At 33.2% G+C, this 22,712-nt stretch overlaps 3 protein-coding genes across 3 annotated transcripts; 1 reads left to right on the forward strand and 2 right to left on the reverse strand.

Moving 5' to 3' along the window:
- Positions 1-3,816: 3,816 nt before the first annotated feature.
- Positions 3,817-5,028, reverse strand: LOC18102940 (cysteine-rich repeat secretory protein 38). The gene is made up of 2 exons (XM_006377203.2): positions 4,185-5,028; positions 3,817-4,056 (listed from the first exon to the last, which is right to left on the reverse strand). The coding sequence occupies exon 1, from the start codon at positions 5,000-5,002 to the stop codon at positions 4,229-4,231; it is 774 nt and encodes a 257-aa protein (XP_006377265.1). The 5' UTR covers positions 5,003-5,028; the 3' UTR covers positions 3,817-4,056; positions 4,185-4,228.
- Positions 5,029-8,644: 3,616 nt separating this feature from the next.
- On the reverse strand, positions 8,645-9,778 carry LOC7495302 (cysteine-rich repeat secretory protein 38). The gene is made up of 2 exons (XM_002316671.4): positions 8,998-9,778; positions 8,645-8,833 (listed from the first exon to the last, which is right to left on the reverse strand). The coding sequence occupies exons 1-2, from the start codon at positions 9,773-9,775 to the stop codon at positions 8,757-8,759; spliced, it is 855 nt and encodes a 284-aa protein (XP_002316707.4). The 5' UTR covers positions 9,776-9,778; the 3' UTR covers positions 8,645-8,756.
- Positions 9,779-13,852: 4,074 nt separating this feature from the next.
- On the forward strand, positions 13,853-21,036 carry LOC7495300 (cysteine-rich receptor-like protein kinase 25). Its single transcript, XM_002317239.3, has 7 exons — positions 13,853-14,800; positions 19,025-19,147; positions 19,307-19,503; positions 19,583-19,793; positions 19,898-20,135; positions 20,249-20,399; positions 20,491-21,036. The coding sequence occupies exons 1-7, from the start codon at positions 13,894-13,896 to the stop codon at positions 20,803-20,805; spliced, it is 2,142 nt and encodes a 713-aa protein (XP_002317275.3). The 5' UTR covers positions 13,853-13,893; the 3' UTR covers positions 20,806-21,036.
- Positions 21,037-22,712: the final 1,676 nt, after the last annotated feature.

Consider the following 22,712-nt stretch of genomic DNA (forward strand, 5'->3'; position numbering starts at 1 on the left):
GGTCGAAGACAAACATCTATATTCCGCCCTGGGCTTCTTGGACCGGGTATGACAGTAGATAAAAACATGAACTCCGGTCTCATACACATTCCCGGTGGCAAGTTATAAACTGTGAGTATGACCGGCCAACAAGAATGAGCAGCAAATGACCCAAATGGGTTGAATCCGTCTGTACACAACCCAAGACGCACATTCCTTGATTCAGCTGAAAAGTGAGGATGAACACTGTTAAAGCGTTTCCACGCTTCGCAGTCAGAAGGATGAACCATCACTCCATCAACCGCATGGTGTGCTTGGTGCCATGTCATGTGCTCAGCAGTCCTTGGTGACATGAATAACCTCTGCAGTCTAGGTGTGATCGGGAAGTATCTAAGTTTTTTATATGCCACTAGAGTCTTTCCCCTGTCAGTTCTAGGTTTGTAACGGGAATGCCTGCATGTCATGCACTCGGTCATCTCAACATTTTCAAGGTAGTATAACATGCAGAAGTTAGGGCACATGTCAATTTTTTGGTATCCTAAACCGAGGGGTTTCATCATGGACTTCGCAGCATAGAAGTTCTCTTTCAGCCTGTTCCCTTCAGGTAAAATGCTTCTTGCCCATTCAATAATCTTGTCATACCCGGCCTCACTCAACCCGTGATCTGACTTGATGGTGAACACCTGTGCTACAGCCGATAATTTACTGTGGTTCGTGCAGCCATCCCATAATGGTTCGTCAGAATCTTTCAACAAATCAAAAAACCTAGCTGCATCTGCATTAGGTTCTTCTTCTACGATTGGACATTGACTGTCATTACCTTGATTCATTCTCATTGCATCCATAACCATATTTCTGTAAGGATTAGTGTTGTTATTTGCCGCTTCATGCACGTTGCTAGCACTAGAAGTAGACCCAACCACCGTTTCTTCCATTCTCCTCTCACTCTCGCTAACAAATACTTCTCCATGTGCATACCAACACTGGTAATTCTCCATAAACCCTTTGTGTAGAAGATGCATCATTACAACATCTGGATGCAGATACTTTTTATTTTCACACTTCCTGCATGGACACCTAATACCGCCTCCAGTAAAATTTCTAGGAATAGATGTTGCGAAATTAATAAAACCCTGAACCCCGTTACAATAATCCATCCTCCGCAATCCTTGGGGTGAATCTCGATACATCCATGAACGATCATCCATGACTTATATCGAACCTCTATAAAATTATGATGACATCATGTATTAATTAACTAAGTTAGGTAAATAAACTTGCAAAAATATTACTTTACCTCGAGATTATCCAACAAACCAATCACAACTTTTCATAAATATTAAATATTCATTATCATTTATCAACGTCCATACGAATTAAAATATATAAATTTACAGAAATTACCACTCCGCAATACCATTGATAAAACTTTAAACGGACCCATTAAGCAAGCTATTAATTATTTCAAAATAGCACATGTACTTCGGTAGTTCCATAAAGTTTTAACAATATACAAACAAATACAATCTTACAAAATCTAAAACAAACCATAACAGGTATAGAATTATACATTCATATACTACAAGTTTGTTTGAGAAATAACAATAAAACATGTACATCTAATACCAAAATACATATACTAAAAAAACAATAAAATTGACATTTAATTCATTGTTAAAATTTAAAAAGATAGAATTACTTACAAAAATTGATAAAATCCGTCGGTAAATCAGAACACGGATGCTGTGACCACAAAACTTCAAGAAATATAATTTGTTGTGCTGATATGAGGAAGATTTATTTTTGGGGGGGGGGAGGGGGGGCTGGTTGTTTGCAGATGGGGAGAGTTGGGATTAGGAAGAAGAAGGAGAAATAGGGGAGGAGAGGGTCGCCAGAGTTGTCATATATTAACTTTTTCCGACGGTTTCACCGACGGACATTCCGTCGGTGATTACGTCGGTGATTCTGACGGAAACATAGACACGTCACCGTACGGATCTGCCATTTCAAATCCCTCGGAGAGTCCGTCGGTAATTTAAAAGGCGAACCGGTCACGTCACTGTACGGGCACTGTATGGGCTGTCATTTTGAATCCGTCGGTGATTCCGTCGGAAACAAAATAACCCGCCAAAACCTCCACGTCAGCGACCCGCCTTTTTTTTTAATTCGAAAACTTTTCCGTCCGTAATTCAGTCGGTAACTACCGATAGAAAAGCGACCCGCCTTTTTTTTTAATTCGAAAACTTTTCCGTCCGTAATTCAGTCGGTAACTACCGACGGAAAATTTCCGTCGGTAGTTGCCGACTGAATTACAGACGGAAAATAGTCCGTCGGTAGTTACCGACTGAATTACGGACGGAAAAGTTTCCGTCGGTAATTTCGACCTCAAATTACCGACAGAAATATTCCGTCGGTAAATCCGTTGGTATTTAGCGAATTTCTAGTAGTGATTGCCCAAAATTATTTTATCGGTCGGTAAATCCGTTGGTATTTAGCGAATTTCTGGTAATGATTGCCCAAAATTATTTTATCGGAATATAAGCTCACCATTAGATCATTAAAAATTATAGGTCATTTCTTCTTTTACTTCTACCTCAACAATATTTAGTAATCAAATAAATTAAATGATATAATCTTTGGCCATCCTAGTATATCCTCTTGCAACATTAAATATTAATTAATAAACTTACTCTGCATGTCTCCCTAATTAGCCCATCCTATGCCTTTAATGTTTCACATACTTTTCAAAGCTAACTTGTAGTGTAGGTTTGCATTTTTCTACTCGCATGTCACTTGGGTCGCTTGGAACTCCTTGTTTGGTTTGAAGACTTGGCGACCTGAATTAATATTCACGGAGAGACACAAAATTGCCTGTCCAATTCCTCAGAAAAATTGGAACTACGTACAAGATGACCCACAGCAGAGTTGAAAATTCAAAACATGGAATAAATGGAGTCTCTGGTCAATGGCGAAGTCTACCCTAGTATTTTAAGTCCAATTTTGTACATATAATTCAGTTCAGTCCCTTTTTCTCAAATTTATTCACAATTGGATCCTCGTTTCTCTTTCTCTCTCTCGAATGCATATTCTCGAAAAGTCTCATCAATCCAGGAGTATAAAGTTAGCCATGTTTAAATCTTTTCAAATCTGCATCTGTAACTAACAAGCACATCTCAAGGCATCTGATATACATCACTTGAAAACGTAATGGAGCAATAAGATGAATACTTCTCTTCTTATAAATTCTTCATGGAAATATTTAAAAATACTTTCCCTATTTTTCACATAGAATAGAAGCTCACCATATTAGATCATGAAAAATTAAACATAGATTTTGAAACTTTTACTTGGTAATTATTGAAATGAAAGGACGTTTTCCTTTCTTCCATTTTATTTGTTTACCTACAAAATCATTAGTAATCAAATAAATTAATTATATGATGTAATCTTTGACCATCCTAGTATATTCTATAGTCACATTAAGTATTAAGAACCATAAAAATTATTAGGCCCTGTTTTTGGCATTTGTCACAAAGCATGGCGGGGTAATTAAATATCCAAACTCTTTTTTTTTTTTATGTTAATTAGAATCGTGGAAATGAAGAGTAAGGCCATTGAGAGAGGTAGCAATTACACTGGATATTCCAAATAAATAACAAAGAGAAAGTGATTTAAAAAATATTATTACACTCTTTATTTTCCGCATAAAAGAGGCATAAATTCCCAGAACACTATGATGAAGACAAATTTCTTTGATTTAATATCTTGACAGCACAATTATTGAAACTATAATATCAAAATTCATAACAGAGAGATATTCATTGAACAAATATGTAATTAAAATAGTGTCCAAACTGCTCCTATTATTAAATAGATTCAGAGGAAATAGATGTCCATACAGATCATAGCTATTTTAATTTATTGTTTTCAAAGAAATCTGAGTGCTGTAAACAAGAAAAGTGACATTATATAGGTAGAGGGCTAGCGGTCAGGCGGCTCACACATGTTGCAAGGACCACAATAACACTAGCAAGGCATTCGCGATGGCAGTTCGAACTATTTAAGGTTGTGTTTTATCTGCAAAAAGGATCATAAAATCATAATATGTGATTAGACAACGTAATCATTCCTGAATTAATTTGAAAGCACATAAAAAATTACCATATTTGTTTACAGAATATATTCTGATAAAAAATCTGAAATACCTATTTTCCTCACGATGTTGGTGTGGAAATGCTGGTTCTGTTGCCTATGGTGGCAGTGGCGAAGTGCTTGCAAGGTCATAGAAAGGGTCCTTTTCGTATCGAAAGTGACAGCTAGGTGAAACCACCCTCCCTCCTTGCCTCTTAGAACAGCATGTTGGAATCAATTTGATAGCTTGATTCAGGCAATCGCTGCATTGCTGCTGAGTCAAATCAGGAGTGCACTGAACAAGTGCATACATCGTTTGTTGAGACTTTTCTGCGGTCGCATTTCCTGCTGCAAATTTTCTTCGTGAATCACCTAACGCTGCAAAATTTATCAGTCTGCCTAACAAGGCATTTAGCACCTCATTGAACTCATTTTCGTCGGTAACATTAACCGGGTTGTACATCCAAAAGTACGGACCGAATTCCATACTGTTAAAAATGGTATGGTTTGCATACCTCAACATACAATCATCATACCAAATATAGGCCTCCTTTTGGTTCGGACAAAGTTGTGAGAGCACTTGGCTGGAATTTTTAATGCAACTACGGCAGGTTTCAGGCTTTTTATCTCCTCTACAAAGCGAAATTGCATAAGCTTTGTCGATGTTTTCGCCAAAGGAGCCAGTGTAAAATCCATAATCATTATTTGTATCAGAAGAGAAGGAGGAGATAAGGCGATCGAGGTTTGATTTGTAGTCACTATTAGCACTGAAGTTACCATGATTTTCTATACAAAAGTGCTGAAGCAGATTTGTTTGTGCCATAGTGAGAACGAGGAGGTGAATGAAAACTGGACTAAAAAAGAACAGCAATTTTGATGGTAACATTGCCATTGCAGCAACTCAGTTTTCTCTTTGTGATGTTGTGTTTTTGAAAATAGCCTGCCTTCCATTTTTATAGCTCTACAAGTAGGTGGGAAATGGGCAGTATCAGTCTGTGGAATATTGCTTAAATTTCTGGCGGCCCACTTTGTGAGTGCTTTCGTTGGAAAAATAAATTTATCAACCACTTTGCTGGAAAATCTGGACGTTCACATTATCTCCACTTTCAATCGTTAATTTAGATTTATAAGAACGGTCATACCCAGAAGTCTGCAAAGGATTTTTGAACACATTTTTCCTGGCAGAAAAGGCAATTGGTTCAGTCTCCTATGTTTGGTTTAAAGACTTTTGAACGCATCTTCAACAAGACCTTAAAGCCAAATCTAGCTGTGTATTTATGGAGAAACTTAGAATAGTCGACTTCCTGAGATAAATCGGACCTACAAGATTATCACCTACAATCTGTTGGAAATTTAAAGCATTGAAAGTTGGAGAAGCAGTACCAGGCCGTTAATTAATTAATTACAGGCATGTTATAGAATTTTGGTATAATTTTGAACTGCTGCAGAAAGGAGATGATAGAGCATGATGTGCTGAAGCAATTTTATACACCTTTCCACTAATCATTATGGGTTAAAATTGTTAATTAAAAGAAAACCTACGTAGCAATTGGTTTTATTGATTAAAAAATAGTTGGTAGATAAGAAAACATAAAAATTCACAAAGCTAAAAAGAAAAATAAAAAAAGTCAATATCCATTAACTTTTCAAACTCGTGACCCGGAGAATTAGATCAAAAACATCTTATCTAAAACAACTACGAAACGCAGTTCTCAACCAATTAAATAGTAAAGGATTAACTTGGAAAAAGAATATCAATTGCATAAAAGGAACTTGGAAAAAGAATATCAATTGCATAAAAGGATCCAAAACAAAAAATAAATGACAATTAAAAAAACAAGAATCAAAATTGCAATATAAAACAAATTTTATTTTTGATTGAAAGGTGTATTTGAAAAGAAAAATCAATTGAATAAAAGAACCCAAAAAAGAATCAAAATATTGAAAATCAAAATTAAAATAAAAAATAAAAACAAATTTTTTATTGAAATGTGAAATTGAAAAAAAATCAATTTCACAAAAGGCCTAAAAATTTAAAAGAATAAGAACTAAATTGGAGAATATAATATTTGGTAAATTGAAATTAAAAGAAGAAGTTGAAAACAAATAAAATTTCTATAAAAAGACAAAGAAAAAAAAAACTATAAACCAAAAGAATAAAGACTGAAAGAAAATTACCAACAACAAAAAAGTCAAACTATAAATTTTGAAGGAGATATAAAAAAAAAAAACATACTAGCAACAAACCAGACCACAACCAATGATACGAACCACATAACTAGGAAATTAAGAACACGATGACGCTTCTAATAACATAGCAGAAAGATATTTTTTGGATGCCGAGTGCCGTTGCCCGAACTACATAGGCGCCTCCCACGCGCCTACAAGTGTGCTTCATGTGCCCCAACCTTTTTTGTTATTTTTTTATTTTTTATCTTTATGAAAAGACTTAATTGCCCTTAAGATGGCTTGATAATCAAGAAAAAGCCTTTTTAAAAAGACAAAAAAGCCTTTTGTAGCCATTTTTTTTTATTTTCAAGGGAATTTTGGTAATTTTCCTATGCTTTTGATTTTTTTTATTATATTTTATATTTGGTCAAGTAAAAAATTGTCTCTTATCTTATATGATAATAACAAAAAACCATTTTGAAAATACCAAATTGCCTTTTAACAACAACATTGAAGATTTTGCTTTTAAGGGTATTTTAGTCTTTTCCCTATACTTTTGAAATGCAAAAAGACATTAACCCCTAATCATTTTGGTAATAACTAATGTGTAATGTAAAAACACTTTAAATCTCTAATAATTAGGTTTAAGTTATTTGATAAAAGGGACAAATACATCATTATATTATTTCAATAAACAATACCAATAAATCTTGATTTATAGTTTTTTCAATCCATATTTATCTTTTGTTAACAACACTATCTTTAAATATTTATTATTTTCTATCAATTAGAAAAAACTAGATGTCATTAATTAGACTACGGCAAACACACTTTTGAGATTATACAAAGATACTAGGAGTTTTTTTAAAAACAAAATAAGGATTCTCTAAAAATATTCAATTTTTTTCTTATGATTTGTAAAAAATATAATAAAATGAAAGCTTGTTTTTTAAAAATACTATTAAACATACATTTTTAGATGTAAGTAACCATCAACAATTTTCTGCTATTTATTAGAAAAACTCAATGAACCCTTGGAAAAAAGCTTAGAAAAAGCATGACTTTTGTTATAAATATAAAAAACTCCCATTTTTTTCTTATAACTAAAGTATTGCATTAAAACGCCAAAAGATGGCGGGAAGGAGAAGATACAAGTCTGCATAACACTCAGGTTTAGCAAATCAAACAAATGAAGAGGAAAACCACAAAACAGAGCTGCAACGATAGGATGCAGCTTTGCCTCCACACAAACAGAACTGCCAAGCTAAACTACCAAGCTAAAAATCCAAGGGAAAACTCCATAAAACCAAAGAACTATCTCAATTCTGATTTAAATTATTACTAAATCTTTCCAACTATCATCGACTTTTCCATATCCAAAGAGATCTTCAAACCAAGCTCCTCCTTAGGCTAACTCCGATATGCCGAGAAAAAAACTCCCATTGTCAATTTAAAAACTTTAGCTGTTCTATTCTATCACTGCCCGAATTCAATTCATAGTCTGTTCTTCATTTGCGTACTTCAACTGATTCATTTGATGCTTGCAGGGGTGCATTGAAGATCAAGGGTAGTTTGAGTGCTGCGCAGAAATTCACTCCTGACATCTACCCCAAGCGTCCTAAGCTGTGAGCTACTACTGGGAGACTATACAACCGGTTGAAAGCTGTCCATCAACGTCTGCTATTGTTGATGAATTCATAAATTGTTGGTTTTTTCATTTAACATGGGACTAGATCGGAGGCTGTAAGCCTAGAACAATATTTATAATTATAAAGCTCCACAATCCTCTTTGTTTATCATGAATTTACATGTTCTTGTTTCTTGGACTACAAATCATTAGATTGTGCAATCCTTGGTTTGTTTGCAACACATCTGACATCCATCCCTAAGTTTCTATGATTATCACCAACCTGCTCATGTGATGTGAACTTTTGTTGTTTATATCATATGGTCGATGATAAAGGCCTGTGCTCTATTTCGTTCGATCATGGGAAGGATGCGATAGATTCTCGCACCAACGCAGTGAAAAATATATTCCTCTCTCTCTCTCTCTCTCTCTCTCTCTCTCTCAGTAGACAGAGAAGATTTATATATATCCTGCCATTTAAGAAGACTTGAGTTATTTAATAATAAGTTGTTTAGTAATTTAACTGTATTAAAATAATCTCATTTTCATGTTATCGTTATCGTTGTCTTTGTAATTATATTTATTCATATTGTTTAAAAAAAGATTAAAAATGTACCAAACAAGGTTAGAGAAGCTTAATCTATATCCCTCGTTAATCTAAAACCAAACACAATTTAAAATAATAATAATAATAATAACTCACTGACTCATATAGTGTAACTCATCCAAAAAAAAATGAAAAGGGAAAGAAATACTGTATAATATTTAATGTACAGTTAAATGAATACATATTTTAACACGAACAACATCTCCATTTCTCCATGAACAAAAAAAGGTATTCAAAATCATATTAAAGAACTAACAGAAACACTAGCACTGGAAAGGCCATGCCAATTGCAACTCGATGTGGTGAGGATCTTGTGGAACCTGCAATTTTGCCAAGTGACAAGTATATTTGAATGCCAATTTACGATCAAATCAGGAATTGGACTGACAATTCCCAAAAAAATATAGATATATAAATAAATATCAAATTTCAAACAAACAAAGAGACACAGAGATCAACAATTTGAATAATTCACAAAACTCACCTCCCTTTGCTGCAGGTGTTGAAAAGTTGAAGTAGAACTGGTAGTCATAGTACCACATGCTACAACTAGATCCATAAATATCCCAACTTCTCTTATTTCCAATAATATTTAAATATGTCGCCAATTGGAAATCCAAGCACTTGCCACAATCACTCTTGCTGAGATCTCTAGTGCATTGAGCCATGCCATACCTCTTCCCACTCTGTCCAACATCCAATACTGCGGTATAGAACATCGAAGGCTGGTTAGGAGTTGTAGAAGCAAGCGTTTTTGTGAAGTTAAGTCCTTCAGAAACCACTTTTGCATCTTCAAAAGTGGTGTCATTGTAAGTTGCCACCATTCCTGATTGATCCAATTCACCGAAAAAGCTCCGGTCTGAATACCTTAGGAAACACCACTTAAACCAACGCGTCGCATTTTTACTGTTTGAGCAGCCTTGTACTACGGTAACATTCTTGATGCAGGCTGCACAGTCTGTGGCAGAAATATCACCTCTGCATTGTGTAAGGCCATAAATCTTGTTAGCACCTTTACCTGCTGCGGTCGTGTAGAAGCCATTTTGGATAGGCGCATTAGCAACAAGTGAATTCTGCAGCTCGCTCAGATTGGCTTGGTATTCACTGCTATTGGTAGCATTATCAACTTCAGTACATTGCGAACCGGGATCGGAATTACTGTCAGCATGGCAAGGGCTAGATAACAGCAGAAAAGTTGAAAATATAATGAATATTAACAATTCCATACTTTGAGTCCAAGGGAAACGAAGGGCAGAGGTCATGAATGGGATATGTTCTGTATTTATGTTCATATCATAATCAAAACTATCAAATCGTTGCCTTTGTGGAATGTAATCATGCCGTGTAGAATTTGTTTAGCACTACATGATTGAAGACAATGAAACCAGCTGTACTTGTTCATATATCGTTAAAGCATTATTATATATTTGTTTAGCACTACAAAATTGAAGTCAATGAAACCTAGTTGTACTTGTTCTTGTCATATTTGCTTAGCAATAGAAAATGGATGTGGATGAAATCATTTTCTTAATTAAGCTCCATATGGATATGCTTAGCAATATAAAAATTGAAGTCAAACAAAACTAGCCAATGTGAGGTTTAAGTTTAAATGGAACGCCCATAGTAAGGTTTAAGTTTTTGTTTGGATGGAATTTAAAATAAATAATTAATTTTAATATGATATCAAAACTTCATGAGTTCTCATGGCCTAGCAAATATTCTGAAGCCCAAGTCACTTGACAGAGGCCAAGAGACGGGCTACAAGTGAGGAGCATTGATGAACAATGTATAAACTTGAGAAAGAGTCATCCACCATAAAACTTAAAGTCCAGGCTCAACTATTTACATAAACATTTGGGCGAATATGAAAGACCTAACGCAATGAATCGAAGTGTCTTGATAATGTGCTTATGAACTGGATAGAAAAAGCAAAGCCCAATAAAAAGTTTAAATGTGTCCAATATTTAGTCTAATAAAAGTAGTAATAATTTTCTATTCGACTGGTGAATTATGCTTAAGTTTTTCCAGGAGATACAATAGACCCAGTTTTGTTGTTTTTATATTTTACGTATTTTTCCGAGTGAGTTTCGGTTTTTTTTTTTTCTCTATATAAGCTATGCCATTTTTTTCCTACTATATAGATAATTGTTGTGTTATTTTTCAGAGAATTTCAAAAGTCATGAATTATATTGACTTTTCAGAATAAATTAGTAGTTTTCTCTATAATTTAGAATTGTAATCTTAAATAATATTTGATTATTATCTATCTTGAAGTATAAAAAACAAAGATAACTAAAATAAATACGTGTTTAGTTGTGCAGACAAAGGTTTTTTTAATCTCTCTTATAAAGTTTTTAGCTATTTTTTTGTCCTCACATGAAAAAAAGACAAAATCAAGGTTTTATTTGTTATTTTTTTATAAACTTTCCTGTGTTTGTTTAATATTAGAAAAATTAGTCAACAAAAAAAATATTTTTCAGTCAAATAAAAATTTAGCTTGGTAATTTCTAAGAAATTATTTTCCTTTTATTTTGGGCGGAAAAAACTTTCCAGAAATTATGAAAAATTTAGAAATATCATATTATTTGCCGATTATATCAAATTTAATTTTCAAACTTTTGATTGCTATATATTTTGTTTTGAATTTGTTTTTCAATTTCATCCCTTAGAATTTGATTTAATTTGATTTTTATATTAACTTTGGTCCTTATTTTTATAATTGTTATTTGCTTTTCTCTTATTATTTTTTTAATTGAAATTTTTTATCTATCAATTTTGATCTTTTTTTAAATAATTAATGAAATTGTAATTATTATTATTTTAATTTCATCATCTTTCAATTTTTTTATTTGTTAGATTTAATTTCTATTATTTTGATTATTATATATTTTATTTGAGATAATTTATGAAATTAGATTTTTTTTAATTTCATTCTCATTCAACTTTTTAATTTGTAAGATTTGTTCCTCATTGTTTTAATAAACTTGAAAAGAAAAAAATATTAATAAGTTATTTTCTAGTTCATTCTCTATAATATAACCAAACACTAGAAGGTGTTTTTCAATTTATTTTTCATGACATTGTCAAACATCGAAAAATAATTCACTTTACATGAATTCACTTTCCGAGAAAATTACTTTCCAAAAGTAAACTATTTTCCAGCAAATAAACGGGGTTCAAGTTAATTTTTTTTCTTTTTCTATAAATATCTCTTTAATCATTTTATAATTTTGATCTATTTTTTATTTTACTGATTTTCAACTATGTTTTATAACACACACAAAATTTTGTGTGTGTAAATTTTTTAAAATACTTTTTTTATACAATTTAATAATTTATAATAATTAAAAAATAAATGAATTAGAGTAAATATTTTTTTATGAATTGAATAATTAATTAACTAAAGAGTAATTTTTATTAAAATGTATATACAGTTTTTTTTTTTTTTCCAAATGAGTGAGATTTTTCATATTATGAAAGAACATAAATATCATTATTGAAAGATTAATATAATAATTAAAATAGACATAGAAAAAAAATAAATGAAAATTGGTAATGTTTTAAAAAAATTGGATTTAATGATTGTTTAAATCATTATTTAATTATATTATCTTCTAAGAAATGAATTTTTATTAAGATTAAAAATCCATTTTAAAATTGATTTTGATGAGTAGAGAAACTACCTTTTAAAATTAAGAAATCTCATTTCTATCCTTTTTGCTTTAAACAAGCCTAATTAATCCATCTGGTTCTAGTCCCATTTGAGTGTTGAATATATTTAAAGAAAAATTAATCACCGAAGATGAATAGATTTGGAATTGTGTCATAAAATATCAATTTTCCTAAACATGTATGCAAATGTATAAAAAGGCCTCAAATCTTATTAGTTGGGTCCAAGCTCCGAAAAGGTCTTCATGTCTTTAGCCCAAGGATAATGCATAAAAAAAGCCTCAAACCTTATTACAAAACAATCACTCATCAATTCATCAGGACCTCCGATCAAGTCATAGACATAAATGGTCAAAATTAATGTATTGCATCTAACCAAATAAATGGTCTCGAAAACAATCCTCAGGCCCTCTGAAAGCATCCTCCGATCATGGAACAGAAGAAACATAATTAACACCGAAACTCATATTAACTTGTAAAAAATCAAGTCATTCTATAAAAAGCTTAAAACACGCATAAACAAGAAACAAGAACAAATAAATTCACCTTCATTAGAATATTGATGTCCTTGAGTCACCCTAGACTGAAACACACAATAATGTAAAGCAAGACAAAGGAGATACACACACAAAACAAGTTCGAGACGCATATCCTTTCATTTTATGTTTTTTATATATATATATATTTTTAAATATAAGAAGAAGAAAAAAAAGCATGAACTTAGACGAAGGGAACACTTCTCAAGCCAAAGCACAAAAACAAGCACAAAGTAATTTTACAAATCAAATAAATATGCATATGTGTGTGAATTTAGGCTTAAAAACCAAAACATAAACATTTAAAAATATGATAAAAGTAAAATATTAATAAAAATGGGTCTAACTGTTGATCTTTTCTGATAAAAAAAAATGAAACTTAGACAGAAATATAATGAGCAACCTCGAAAACACAAAAGAAACATTCAAGACTTGGTTTAAAGGTTGGAAATCAAGCTGCCTAGGAATAGAAAAGCATATGATAATTAAAAAATTCCAAGATTGAGTTCAATCGTATCGAAGTACCGAATGTATCATATCGTGATCAAATCAACTTAGTTAGTTCAATAACAAATTATTAAAACATTTTGAGTATGAAATTAAGAGAGAAAAAAAAGGATAATTTTTTTTTAAAAAAAAAAGAGGATAAAAAAGAAAATAAAAGGGGGGAGGGGATGAATTGAGAAAAATAAAATAAAAAAGATGTTTTACTCTTCACAGTGAAGCTCCATGATCTTTTTCAGGTATTTTAGTTTTATTAGGTAATGAACGCTGAATTTGTTTTTCTTTTAATATCTACCATATCATATCAAATATAGTTTTTAGATATATGCATGCTGTTATATAAAAAAATGCTAAAGGAAAAAATTAAGTGAATTAATTAATCAACAATAAAATCTCTAATTATTGGATAAAAGAAAAAAAGTTGTGAATTTTTTTTTGCCAAGTTTCTAGCTCGGAGGAGAAGTTTAACACGTAACTGAATAGTAGTACAATATGTGAGTCCATCATATTGCAAAGAAAATTTCAACAAGGAGAAAAGTCACCAACATGCTGCTTTACGTATTTAGTCAGAATTTTGAAACTCTTTAAGGCCGGAAGCTGTCAAGGGTAGTTGTATCTACCTTTTGCAATATATATTACTAATAACTGATGATGTTTCATTTCTAACCTCCATGGCCCAATCTAAAGAAAACAAAAAAATCTTGTCTTTACTTCATCAAATACATTCCATAACCATATCGATCCTCGCCTCACCATTTTCTCTCAAGTTAATCCTGATGAAAATTATGTTTCTTCTACTCAATCCCACATCCTTTCTTTCAGTTCTGATCACAATTATTACCCTTATAAGCTCAATTGCTAGCCAACCAGCTAACACTTACCCCTTCTGTTCAGATCCTCAAAATATCACAGAAAATGCTAGTTACACTTCAAACCTTAGCGCCCTATTGAGTTCTTTATCCTCCAAGGCCTCCCTGAACAGCTTCTATGCAGACAGTTCTAATGGTATTTACAGTCTATACCTTTGCAGGGGTGATGTTTCAAGCAATACCTGTCAAACCTGCATTAACAATGCTACTCGAGAAATCCAACGGCGATGTGCTTCTAATGGAACTGCAATCATTTGGTACGATGATCAGTGCATGCTACGTTACTCGAATAAAAACTTTCATGGAGTTTATCAGACTTATCCAAGATTGTTCATGTGGAATAACGAGAATACTACATCACCAGATGAACAGAATTTTGGTGCGCTCAGTTTGATATACACGCTGATAGAAGATATTGTTCCATATACAGATATGATGTTCGGGACTAATCAATCAGCGAGTCATGATGGGTCTCAAAAAAGATATGCTTTGGCGCAGTGTAGTAGAGATATAAATAGTGGTGATTGTAGTTCTTGTTTGGGAACCTTAAGGGATGCTGTGACACAGTGTTGCCAAGCTAAGAGAGGTTGGCGTATTTTCGCCCCAAGTTGTAGTTTAAGGTATGAGGAATATCCATTCTATCAGCTGCCATCAGTGCCATCAACGCCGGTACCGGTTCCTTCTGCCCAAGTGCCAGAGCCAGTGCCCGGTGAGTCAAATACGAAAACTTTGTTGGTAAGAAATTAGATTGCTGGTCCATTCACGTGTTGTGAAAATTTGAAAGATTTTTTTTCTCGTTTGAACTGTATTACACTTACCCTGGTTTAAATAGAATTAGGTGAATAGGTAGTTTAGGCTATTTTTCTCTCTATTTGTTTCAAATTTAGCAGGCTAGCTTTGGACATAAGCTAGCATCACCTAGGAGTAACTAATCCACTGAATTATTATGTACAATGAAATGGATAGATCTTTTTAAGAAGGAAGACTAAATTCATCCTGAGTGGTTTCAAAAAATCTAATGATGTTAGGCTATGATAATTTACTGTTTAAGAAGCTGCATACTTTTATTGGAAGAATGATGGGTGTGGTGTGGGGTAGAAGATAAAAAATAGTAATATAAAATAAAAAATTCAAGAATAAGATTATTGAGCAGGGTATTTTTTTATTAAGTGTTTCTCTCCAAGTTCTCTTAGTTAGTCTCTTTTTTTGTACTTCTAATAATACTGAATTAGAAGCTTTTTTATAAGCATAGAGTTTTAGACAATCAATAAATTAAATTAATATAAAAAAATCATAATCTGAATAGGAATTGTATTATGCCGACTAAACCGATTGACTGTTTCAACTTATTCCACCTAGTTGCTCTGTCTCAACTAGTCGACCGTTTATAACCAGTTGACCGGTTCAACTAATTTTCAGAAATCAGTTTACTTTCAATATCCCCCCTTAAATTTAATTTCTTCATAACTCCCAACACATCTCTCATCTTAATAAAAACATCATATTTGAGTGACTTTGTGAATATATCTGCAACTTGGTGTTGTGTCTTAGCATACTTGACTTCAACTTCTTTGTTTGCAATGCAATCTCGTAAATAATGAAATCTTGTGTCAATATGCTTACTTCTATCATGAAATATTGGATTCTTTGCTAATGCAATGACTGATGAGTTGTCCATATAAATTTCAGTAGGCTTCTCTTGTGGTATTCACAATTCCTTCAGTAATCTTCTTAGTCATATGAAATGACAAACACATGATGTACTAGCTACATATTCAGTTTCTCATGTTGAAAAAGTGACTATAAATTGCTTATTTGAACTCCATGTGAATGTTGCATCTCCCATATAGAAAACAAAAATCGTAACGCTCTTTCTATCATTCATACATCTTAGCCAAATCACTATCATTATAACCCACAAGTTCAAAGCTATTAGAATAACCATAGAATAAGCCAAAATAACCTATACCTTTGATATACCAAAGAATTTGCTTCAATGTCTAGAAGGTGTCTCCATAAATCAACTTACAAGTCCCACTCTAAATTGTTTTTTGAACGAATGCATGTCAAATATCTAAAACTCTAAACCAAGCTTTTGAAAGTTGTAGAGGTTATCTTCTCTCCTTCATCATTCTTTGACATCTTTACTCCACATTCAACCAGAGTATTTACTCTTACACAATCCTCCATATTAAACTTCTGGAGAACATCCTTTGCAAACTTCTCTTGATTCTAAAGATTTTATTTTCTCCTTATTTGATCTCAATCCCTAAGTAGTAGGACATGAGACCAATATCCTTCATCTCAAAATCCTTGATCATTGTTTGCTTAAAGTCTCCAAACATATTTGGATTATTTCATGTAAAAATCAAGTCATCCACATACATACATACATACAATAAGAGTATCACCACTCTCTTTGATCTTTACATATATAGCATATTCATGAGGGCATTTAACAAATATATTCTTTAAGAAATATCCATCAATGTGACTGTACCAAGCCCCTGGGCTTGCTTCAATCAATACGAGGCTTTGTTCAACCTTAATACCTTGTCTTCATGTCTCTTCACTTCATATCTCATAGGTTGCTTAATGTAGACCTCTTCTTCAAGAAAACCATTTAGAAAAGCTTATTTGACACCCATTTGATGGATTCTTCGTCTATGTTGGGCAGTTATGACAATGATTAATCGAATGGTCTCCAATTTTACAACTGGAGCAAACACTTCATCATAGTCAATCTCATACTTTTGATTATAGACTTTTATCACTAACCTTGCCTTCTATCTTTCCACCTTTCATTTCACATTCTTTTTTTCTTTGTAGATTCACCTGACACCAATTGTCTTCTTTCCATTTAGTCTATGAACCAATCTTCATGTGTCATTATTCTCAATTGATGCAATCTCCTTATCCATAACAATTCTCCATTTGACATCCATTATTGCTTCTCCAAACACTATAGGATCACATGTAGCAAGGTGACAATATAATATTACATCATTATTAATTGAATTAGTTACCTTACATAAATCATTGAGAATCCTCATCTTTCTTAGTGGACTCGATGGAGTGCCACTACTTGAGCTTCCACTAGAAAAAGAAGAAGAATTAGAAGAAGAAGAAGAAGAAGAAGAAGTTGAAAAAGGAGAAGATGAGCTCATTAGTGTTTGTGGAGATGTAACTATAGGTTCTTGATGATCTTCATATCTTTCATCTTTTTCATCAAAAATTGGTAGGAAGTCATATTTCTCATCATCATCTACCTACCAATCTCATGCTCCTTCTTCATTGAACTCAACATCTCTATTAATCACCATTTTTTCTTCATTAGGGTTGTAAAGTTTGTATCCTTTTGACTTTTGATTATAGCCTACAAAGATCATCATTTTGCTTTTACCATCTAACTTGGTCCTTACTTGATCATCTACATGCAAGTAAGAGACACTTGGCTTTTTTTCACTTCATGCTTCTTGTGTAGTCATATCATTTAAGCCTTTAATATGACACCTATTTGACAAGTAGATAGCACAATCTACAACTTCAACCCAAAACTCTTTAGACATCTTCTTGGTTTTGAGCATACTTCTTGTCATGTTGAGGATACTTCTATTCTTTCTCTCTCTACCATGCTGTTTTGTTGTGGGATCTAGGCAGACACTGTTAGGAGTCTCTTTATACCATGATCTTCACAAACTCATTAAAATTAGTATAACAAAATTCACTCCCTTATCCATCCCAAGTGATTTTATAGAATAACATTTTTCAACTAATTCCTTAAACTTCATAAAACAACTAAACATATTAGACTTTTTTTTTAAGAAGTATATCCAAGTTTTTCTACTATAATCTTCAATAAAAAGTAGAAAATATAAATTTTTACCAAACAAACATGGTTTGATACAAACATTGACATGTATTTCTTATAGGGATTGATATGCTCTTAATGTTGAGTCTTTCGAAAAGCTCTTTGTAAATTGCTTGTCTACTAAACATCCTCCACACAACTGATTTGGATGTATAATGGATGGTAGACCCTTCAACATCTCCTCTTGTGCCATCATCTTCAAGCTATCAAAGTTTACATACCAAAATCTCATGTGTCAAAGCCAAGTTTCATCCTTCACACATACATTTAGGCATTTAGGCACATTCATTTTTATGTTTAGCAAGAATATTATATTATGTGTCGTGGTTACCTTTGCAATTATAACTCTTTTAGCTATTCTTTCTCTTTTGTACTTCTTAATAATGTTGAATCACAAGTCTTTTTATAGGCGTAGAATCCTAGACAACCAAGGAATTAAACTAATACAAGAAAATCCTAATCTGAATAGCAATTGTATTATATAGACTGAACCGATCAACTATTTCAACTTATTCCATCCGGTTGCTATGTCTCAATCAGTTGACCATTTCTAACCAGTCGACCGGTTCAACTAATTTTCAAATATCAGTTTACTTTCAACAACTTTCTCGTTCGGCATCTACTGCAATTATATTCAGTGATAATGCTATTCCTTTTTGATGGAATTCTACAATTTGTTCATGTATACTCGCTGCTCTTTACAATCATTGCATAATTCTGCCTCTAAAAAATACAGCTGTGAGCTGGATATTTCTCTTAATATGGTCTGTTGCAATTTTCCTATGTTCTTACTACTGATAATGGCTGCAATTCTGACACCAAAATTATGTTATGATTTGTGGTGTTGATTTTAATAGATATATCTCAGGTCTGGAATTTTGTAGATAGACATTGCTCCAGGAAATCGGATAGATATATCTAGCAGCAGCAGCAAAGCATAGACATCACTTTATCAGAAACTCTGATAGGCTATTGACTAGCTAGCTGTTCCTATTTCATATGATAGGAATACATTCCTTTTGTCGGTTATTAGTTATTAATGATAATATCATGCAATTTCAGGAGGAAATGGAGGGAACAATACAACTATGATTGTGATTGCTACTGTTGTATCATCATTAGCTGTAGCTGTTGCTCTCTTGCTGTTCTGGTATTTTTCATGCTGGAAAGGGCCAAGACGAACAGGTAGATAAACAATATATGGGTAACTAATTAAGCTTTTAATTTAATCTTTGGTGTGAAATTGTCATTAGATTAATGTATGAAATTGTCATTAAACGATGTATGTGTAACTAATGAAGATTTTAATTTAATCTTTGGTGTCAAATTGACTTGTTAATCAAGAGGAGGAAAGAAGCCAAGAAATTCTATTACGAGGAAATTCAAATCACTGCTATCTGAATGAAGGAGAATTGCCTATTACCGGTTATGACAATGGTGAACAAATGCATTACTTCAATTTGACGACCATAAGGTTAGCTACAAACAATTTCTCTGACGAAAATAAGCTTGGAGAAGGAGGTTTTGGCCCAGTTTACAAGGTTCAGATCCCAATATTTTTCTCTTGTAATCTTCTAGTACTCAATACTAAATGTTATTAATAGAACTTCAAAACTTCAGGGAATTCTTCCTGCTGGAGAAGAAATAGCAGTCAAAAGGCTTTCCATGGTATCAAAACAAGGTCTTGAAGAATTTAGAAATGAAGTGATGGTCATCGCTAAACTTCAGCACAAAAATCTTGTAAGGCTGTTGGGATATTGCTTGGAAGGAGATGAAAAGGTTCTTGTCTATGAGTACCTGGCAAACACAAGCCTTGATGCCTTCCTGTTTGGTTTGCTTTCTATCCCTCTCATAGTTTTCCCATTTTTTTCTAAATATATGCATCCACTTCTACCACCGAATGGAGTTTCCTTGTCATTTCCTTTGTGAAGACAGATCCAGAGAAAAGTAGGGAACTCGACTGGCCAAAGCGTGCAAATATTATATCAGGAACAGCAAGGGGCCTGCAGTATCTACATGAAGACTCTAGACTCAAAATCGTACACCGTGATATGAAAGCAAGCAATATCTTGTTGGATGATCAGATGAACCCAAAGATATCAGACTTTGGCACTGCAAGAATTTTCGGAGGGAATCAACTTGAGGACAACACTAACAAAGTTGTTGGCACATTGTAAGTCCATTTCCTTCATATTAATTTCTATAAATAATACGAGTAAGAGAATCATCTGGTAACCTTCACTGTCCTCCACTCAATTTGATGCAGTAATTATTTTTCTTGAGCAGTGGATACATGGCACCAGAATATGCACTGGAGGGAATAATTTCAACAAAGTCAGATGTTTACAGCTTTGGAATCCTGTTGTTAGAAATCATTACTGGTAAAAAGAACAGAGGTTTCTACAGCCAATATCAAGCTCAAAGCCTCCTCTTACATGTAAAAACTCTCTTCTTACTGAACCTTTTATCAATTCAACATTAACATGTATAAAATATCTCTGATCCTGAAATTTATGTACCCTGAACAGGCCTGGCAGCTGTGGAATGAAGGCAGAGGAAAGGAGTTGATAGACAGAAATATAATCGACTCTTGTTCAGTAAGTGAGGCTTTGAGATGGATCCATATTGCATTACTTTGTGTTCAAGATGATCCTGCACGTAGGCCAACCATGTCATTAGTTGTTCTCATGCTTGGAAGTAATGCTGTAAACCTTCCCCAACCATCAACAGGTCCAAAATCTCTGGTTAAATTTACTTCAATCCTGTCTCATCAGTCTTCAGCATCTGTGTCAGGATCAAGTTTCCTTGCATCTGATCAATCTACAGCTAGTGCTTCTTGGTAGTTAAGAAATTTATTACATGGTGTCTTTGTAGCTAAGTGTGGTTTGTTTTTGTAAACACTAATACTCTGACAGAAATTTTGGTGCGTTCATGATTGTAGTAGATTTCTCTTTAAGCTTTCGTGATGTTCTAAATCATTTCATTTCTTCACATTCTCTTCATCATATATGTCATATATGTTTGATCAGGTTCTCAATGTATCAGAAGTTTAAATTACAATGTTTATTTCTTCATATATTTGTTATTCTTACTCTATTTTAGAGATGAGCAAAAAAACTAAAAACCAGATTAAACCGAGAAAACAGGAAAAAAAATAACCAAAAAAACCGAACCGTAAAAAAAACCGATTAGAATATTTAAAAAACTGACTGGTTCGGTTCGGTTCCGGTTCCATAAGCCTAAAACCAAAAAACCAAACCGAACCGAAAAAAACTGAGCCAAACTGGAAAAAACAGAGCCAAACCGAAACCAAACCCATTGGAAATTACAAAAAAAAACCCTAAAAAACAATATAATTTTTTGTTTTTAATATAAAATAACTGAACCAAAACCGGTCGGTTTGAACCAATTTTTGTTCTAAAATAACCTAATCAAACCGAACCGAAACCGGTCGGTTTGAACTGGTTTTTGTTCTAAAATAACTGAACCAAACAGAAACCGGTCGGTTTGAACTGGTTTCGTTTCGGTTTTTTTTAAAAAAATTGTTTTGATTATTTTTTGATAAATAAAAACTGAATCAAACCGAAAATAATCACATCTACTCTATTTTTACCATCACCATGCATGAGACAATCAATGACATTAATTTTTTAAAGGAAAATTATTCCGCTGGCAACCTCCTTTTTTATTTAATTCTAAGGGGGCGACGGCGTTTGGCGAGGTGGAGGCTCTCTCTCGTGCCTCCTGATGTGAGGTGTTGTGTGTTGGGAAGAGTTTTTGGATTTAATCATAAAATTATGATTAATGTTTAGGAGTCGCCACCTAGTATTATGGTCACTAGGAACCTATGGTCTGCGAGAGTCTGGGTAAGGGACTGGTTGTGCAAGGGGAAGACGTATCACCCCCAGTACCTAAGGCAAACTGCATTGTTGTTTGATTGTTTTTTCTAAGGCTCAAGGCGGATCTCTCTTCATGAGAAAGTCTCTACCTTATTGGGTTAAATCCTAACCGTTTTAAAGTCTGAATTTTAGCATCGCATTTATATACCTTGTATCTTTAATATCTGAGGGTGTACTTTATCGTGTAATTTTACACCCTAAAAATATAAAGTCTACATCTGGATCCTAAAAAAGGATTGGAAAAAGATTTTTGACATGTTGGCCAAATCCTAATGGATAATCATAAACTGGTTACGATATCCATTTTTTAAAACATGAAAAAGATGCAATTTTTGTTTTTGTTTTTTTTATATATGAAAAATATGCTTGGAAAAATTTTAGGATTTGGCTGTATACAATAAAATATTTTCCTTCTTTTTGAAAATGTTTTGAATTCTTTTTTTATTTTTTTTTGAAATATTTCGGAGAAAACCGGGTATTTTAATACCGGATTTGTATTTTACAGTGTAAATATACAACCCGATATTATACAAAAGTGGTAGAAAAATATGCGAGAAAAATCACAAATTTTTTTCAAAAGATTTTTGAAATTTTTTGGATTTTTTTGTTTTTGTTTTTTTTTTAAAGGGGGCCGGGCCGGATCAGCCTAGCCATTTGAGCTGGGCCAAAACTGGCCCGACCCAAAGGCATGTTAATTATTCTGCTGCTGCATGCAGGAATGGATTCTACATGCAGCGGCCTCGACGAAGAAGGAGGCAATGCAGGGAGGAGAACCACCTGAGGTGGTGAGGGTCTTTGGTCGTGCTGGGGATGTCTGGCCGGTGGCTCAGAAGGCTTCGGCTGTGGTGACG

This window comes from Populus trichocarpa, chromosome 11 (genome assembly GCF_000002775.5).
Source record: "Populus trichocarpa isolate Nisqually-1 chromosome 11, P.trichocarpa_v4.1, whole genome shotgun sequence".
Lineage (NCBI taxonomy): Eukaryota > Viridiplantae > Streptophyta > Magnoliopsida > Malpighiales > Salicaceae > Populus > Populus trichocarpa.